The sequence below is a fragment of the Lipotes vexillifer genome, unplaced genomic scaffold (assembly GCF_000442215.2).
Source record: "Lipotes vexillifer unplaced genomic scaffold, Lipotes_vexillifer_v1.1 scaffold21, whole genome shotgun sequence".
NCBI classification, from domain to species: domain Eukaryota; kingdom Metazoa; phylum Chordata; class Mammalia; order Artiodactyla; family Lipotidae; genus Lipotes; species Lipotes vexillifer.
In genome coordinates this window covers 1,733,455-1,737,170 of record NW_006774065.1, presented here as the reverse complement: position 1 = coordinate 1,737,170, position 3,716 = coordinate 1,733,455, and the positions used below count along the sequence as shown (strand labels likewise).

The following is a 3,716-nucleotide window of genomic DNA, read 5'->3' as shown; positions in this document are numbered from 1 at the left end:
GGGGACCAGGGCGGTTCTGGATGCCGTCTCGTGGGACAAGACGTAAACCAGTCTCATGAACGCCTGCGTAGGGGCTCACCTGGCCTCTCCTCTGGGACCCGTGGCCAGAACAGCTCTGGGAATTGCTGACTTCTCTGTCCCCAGTGTGGCAGTGTCATTAATTGCTTTTTCTTTAATAGACTGTACTTTTTAGAGCAGTTTTAGGTTCCCGGCAAAACTGAGTGGAAAGTGCAGAGCGTTCCCATGTACTGCCTGCCTCCACACCCGCATGGCCTCCCCCCACTGTCAACATAGTTGATTTTTATTCACTTATTTATTATGCAGAACTTCCACAAAGAGCCTTTTACATTCCCGTCTAGGCCTGCCCCCTGCCTCTGATCCCCCACACTGAGCGCCTCTCTGGGCTCTTAAAGATATATTTTTTTTGAGTTACTTCACTTTCCCAAAAACGTTGCCCTGGGCTTCCCTGGTGGCGCAGTGGTTGAGAGTCCGCCTGCCGATGCAAGGGATGCAGGTTCATGCCCCGGTCCGGGAAGATCCCGCATGCCACGGAGTGGCTGGGCCCGTGAGCCATGGCCGCTGGGCCTGTGCGTCTGGAGTCTGTGCTCCACAATGGAAGAGGCCACAACAGTGAGAGGCCCACGTACCGCAAAAAAAAAAAAAAAAAAAAAAAAAAAAGTGGCCCTAAATAACCGTCCTGCCAGAGCTGAGAGCAAGCATGACTCTGACTGGGTTCAAAACCCTCTTTATCAATTTAATCCTCTGTCGCCCTCCCTCCCCACCAGCGTGGATGCAACCAGAGAGACAAATCGCCTGGGAAGACTGATCAATCACAGTAAATGTGGGAACTGCCAAACCAAACTGCACGACATCGATGGCGTGCCTCACCTCATCCTCATTGCCTCTCGCGACATCGAGGCTGGGGAGGAGCTCCTGTACGACTATGGGGACCGCAGCCGGGCTTCCATCGAAGCCCACCCCTGGCTGAAGCATTAACCCCACGGCCCTGCCCCTCCCCCCTCCCTTCTTCAATGGACAAAGTGCCCTCAAAGGGAATTGACTTTTTTTTTTTTTTTACACATTTAATCTTAGCAGATTACTTCAGATGTTTTTAAAAAAGTATATTAAGATGCCTTTTCACTGTAGTATTTAAATATCTGTTACAGGTTTCCAAGGTGGACTTGAACAGATGGCCTTATATTACCAAAACTTTTATATTCTGGTTGTTTTTGTACCTTTTTTGCATACAAGTCGAACGTTTGTGCTTCCCGTGCATGCAGTCAAAGACTCAGCACAGGTTTTAGAGGAAAGAGTCGAACATGAACTAGGAAGCTGCGCGACGCGCCTGCGTCCACCCGAGGAGCCGGGACTCCCTCCCCTCCTCAGCCCCGATGTCCCAGTGCCAGGCGGGTGCGAGGAAGAGCTGCCTCCCCACGGCCTGGACGGGATGTTCCCAAGCTCTTGTTTTCCTGACATCTCGACAGGCGCACATGGAAGTGTATGAATATTTTTTAAAAAGGTTTCACAGTAAGATAGTCTTCCCCTCTGCTTTCTCGAAAGCTTACTGACCCGGTGGCTCATGGGCCGGGCCTAGATTTACTCTTCCACGGGCTGCCGCTTTTCTGGGCACCTCGAAGCATCAGGGCGGGGAATCAAAGCAGACGTGGGCAGGAACAAGCACTGCTTACCTAGCCCTGCCGGGCAGGGGTTCCCGAAACTGGGTTAATTTCTTTATAGAAATGTGAACACTGAGCTTATTTTAAAAAAAATAATAAAAATCAAAAAACAAAAAAGAAAAAAAAGAAACCACAGAAGACAACTTACATGTATATAGGTCTTGAAGTGAGTGACGTGGCTGCATTTTTGTTTGGGTTTATTTTTTAGTTTGGCTTTTTTTCTCCCCTTTGGTTTTGTTTCTGTAGAAGAGATTTGAGATGGTACACTATTCTAATCAAAAATAAAGTTTTGTAGTGCGACCAGAAATTACTTACCCAATTCCCCACCTCCCCACCCCCGCCCCAACCTGATTCTGCTGGGTTGAAAGTTCCAGACCTGCTGTCAAGGCTTTTGTTTGTCAGACCCCTTGGTATCCTTCCTGTGAAGATGCAGCCATGAACCAAAGGGTGAGCCTACAAGCCCCGAAATGCAGGGTCCCCACCCCAGCTGCTGGAGTGCGGGGGAGCGGGCCCAGCGGCCCAGGGATCACGGCTAAGGGTAAAGTTTTCACCTTGACTGTGACAGCAGGAAGAACAGGTAGCTTCCTCCCAAAGGGGAACCGATTCCCACTTTCTGTTAACCTGTAGTTCAGGGGCCTGGGGCTCTGGAGCTGTGACGTGGGGTCTCCTGGCCCCCTGCTCCCAGGTAAATGTGAATGGAGACAGGTATGAGAGCCTGTCCTCAACTTCAGTGCCCCTGCCCTGGTCTCACGACGGTGCTACCTAAGAAAGTCTTCCCCCCACCCCACACTTGCCTGGTCAGTGGTCAGTGAATTGGAGGAGGATCTGATGGGAGTGTGTAAATGTGAGATAAAATGTCTTGGTTGTACCTGTTTGTGGCTTAGCTTTGTATTTAAAAAAAAAAAAAGGAAATAAACTTGAAAATTATTTGTCATCATAAAAATGAAATGAAAATTAAAATATTTATTGCCAGGCGAGGCTATGTGTGTCATTCTGTTTTTTTGTGTTTTTTGTTTGTTTTTTACAAGGCAGAGGCAGAAAAAAGGTTGCATTTTGTTTTGTTTTGTTTTGTTTTTTGTTTTGGCCACACTACACAGCTTGTGGGATCTTAGTTCCCCAACCAGGCATTGAACCCTGGCCCTTGGCAGTGAGAGCATGGAGTCCTAACCACTGGACTGCTAGGGAATTCCCATTTTATTTTACAAAGGGCCACACACCCGTGTGAATCAGTTTTGGTGACTGTCCTCCTAGGGGACAGTCTCCGTTTTTATCATGAGGGGGGGTCAGAGGTTGCTTGTGGAGATTAAAAGTTAAACATGTTGCCCCCTTAGAACAATGCCTGGCAAGTAGCATACATTTTAGCTGTTGTAACTGTCATTATTGTTGTTTGTAACGTGCTAAAGTTGATTCTCAGGTAGGCGTCTCAATGGTGCTGGAAGTCGTGTCCCCCGCCCCTCCGCCAGCCCAGATCGCCATCCCCACCGCACACGCCGCCACCACCACACGCCACCACCCGCCGCTGAGAGGCTTAGTTCCCTCCGCCCCAGGCACTAGAGGCAGGTTGGGACGGTGGATAGAGTTCTTGGTTTACAGGTGGAAGATCCATTCCCAGCATCGATCGGCTTTAAGCATTTGTCAGCTGTCACCCTGAACAAATCACTTACCCTCTGAAATTTGTCCATCAGGTTCGGAACAGCCTCTGCCCACCTGCCTTGCAGGGGTTTCCGCAGGATTCAGTTGTCACGTATTACTACCTCCTCACATTGGAGGGGAAGCGTGGCCTGGTGGTCAAGTGCTCAGCCCTGGAACAGAACCTCAGGTTCCAGCCACTTAGCAGCTGTGTAACCTTGGGCGGGTTACCTAACCGCCCTGTGTGCCACTTTCCTCCCCGGTGACATGAAGATGACACTGGTGCTTGTGTCGGGGTGATGGTGATGACTGGATGAGTTTAAGACATAAAAAGTACTTGCACAGGGCTTCCCTGGTGGCGCAGTGGTTGAGAGTCCGCCTGCCGATGCAGGGGACATGGGTTCGTGCCCC

At 49.9% G+C, this 3,716-nt stretch overlaps 1 protein-coding gene across 1 annotated transcript in view; it reads left to right on the top strand.

Annotated features, from left to right (window-relative positions):
- KMT5A (lysine methyltransferase 5A) overlaps positions 1–1,773 on the top strand; it is an 11,417-nt gene extending 9,644 nt beyond the window's left edge. Inside the window, exon 7 of the mRNA XM_007448669.1 lies at positions 786–1,773. Within this exon, the coding sequence (XP_007448731.1) occupies positions 786–996 (211 nt within the window). The 3' untranslated portion in view covers positions 997–1,773. The remainder of the gene's footprint in view (positions 1–785) is intronic.
- The last annotated feature ends 1,943 nt before the right edge of the window (positions 1,774–3,716 follow it).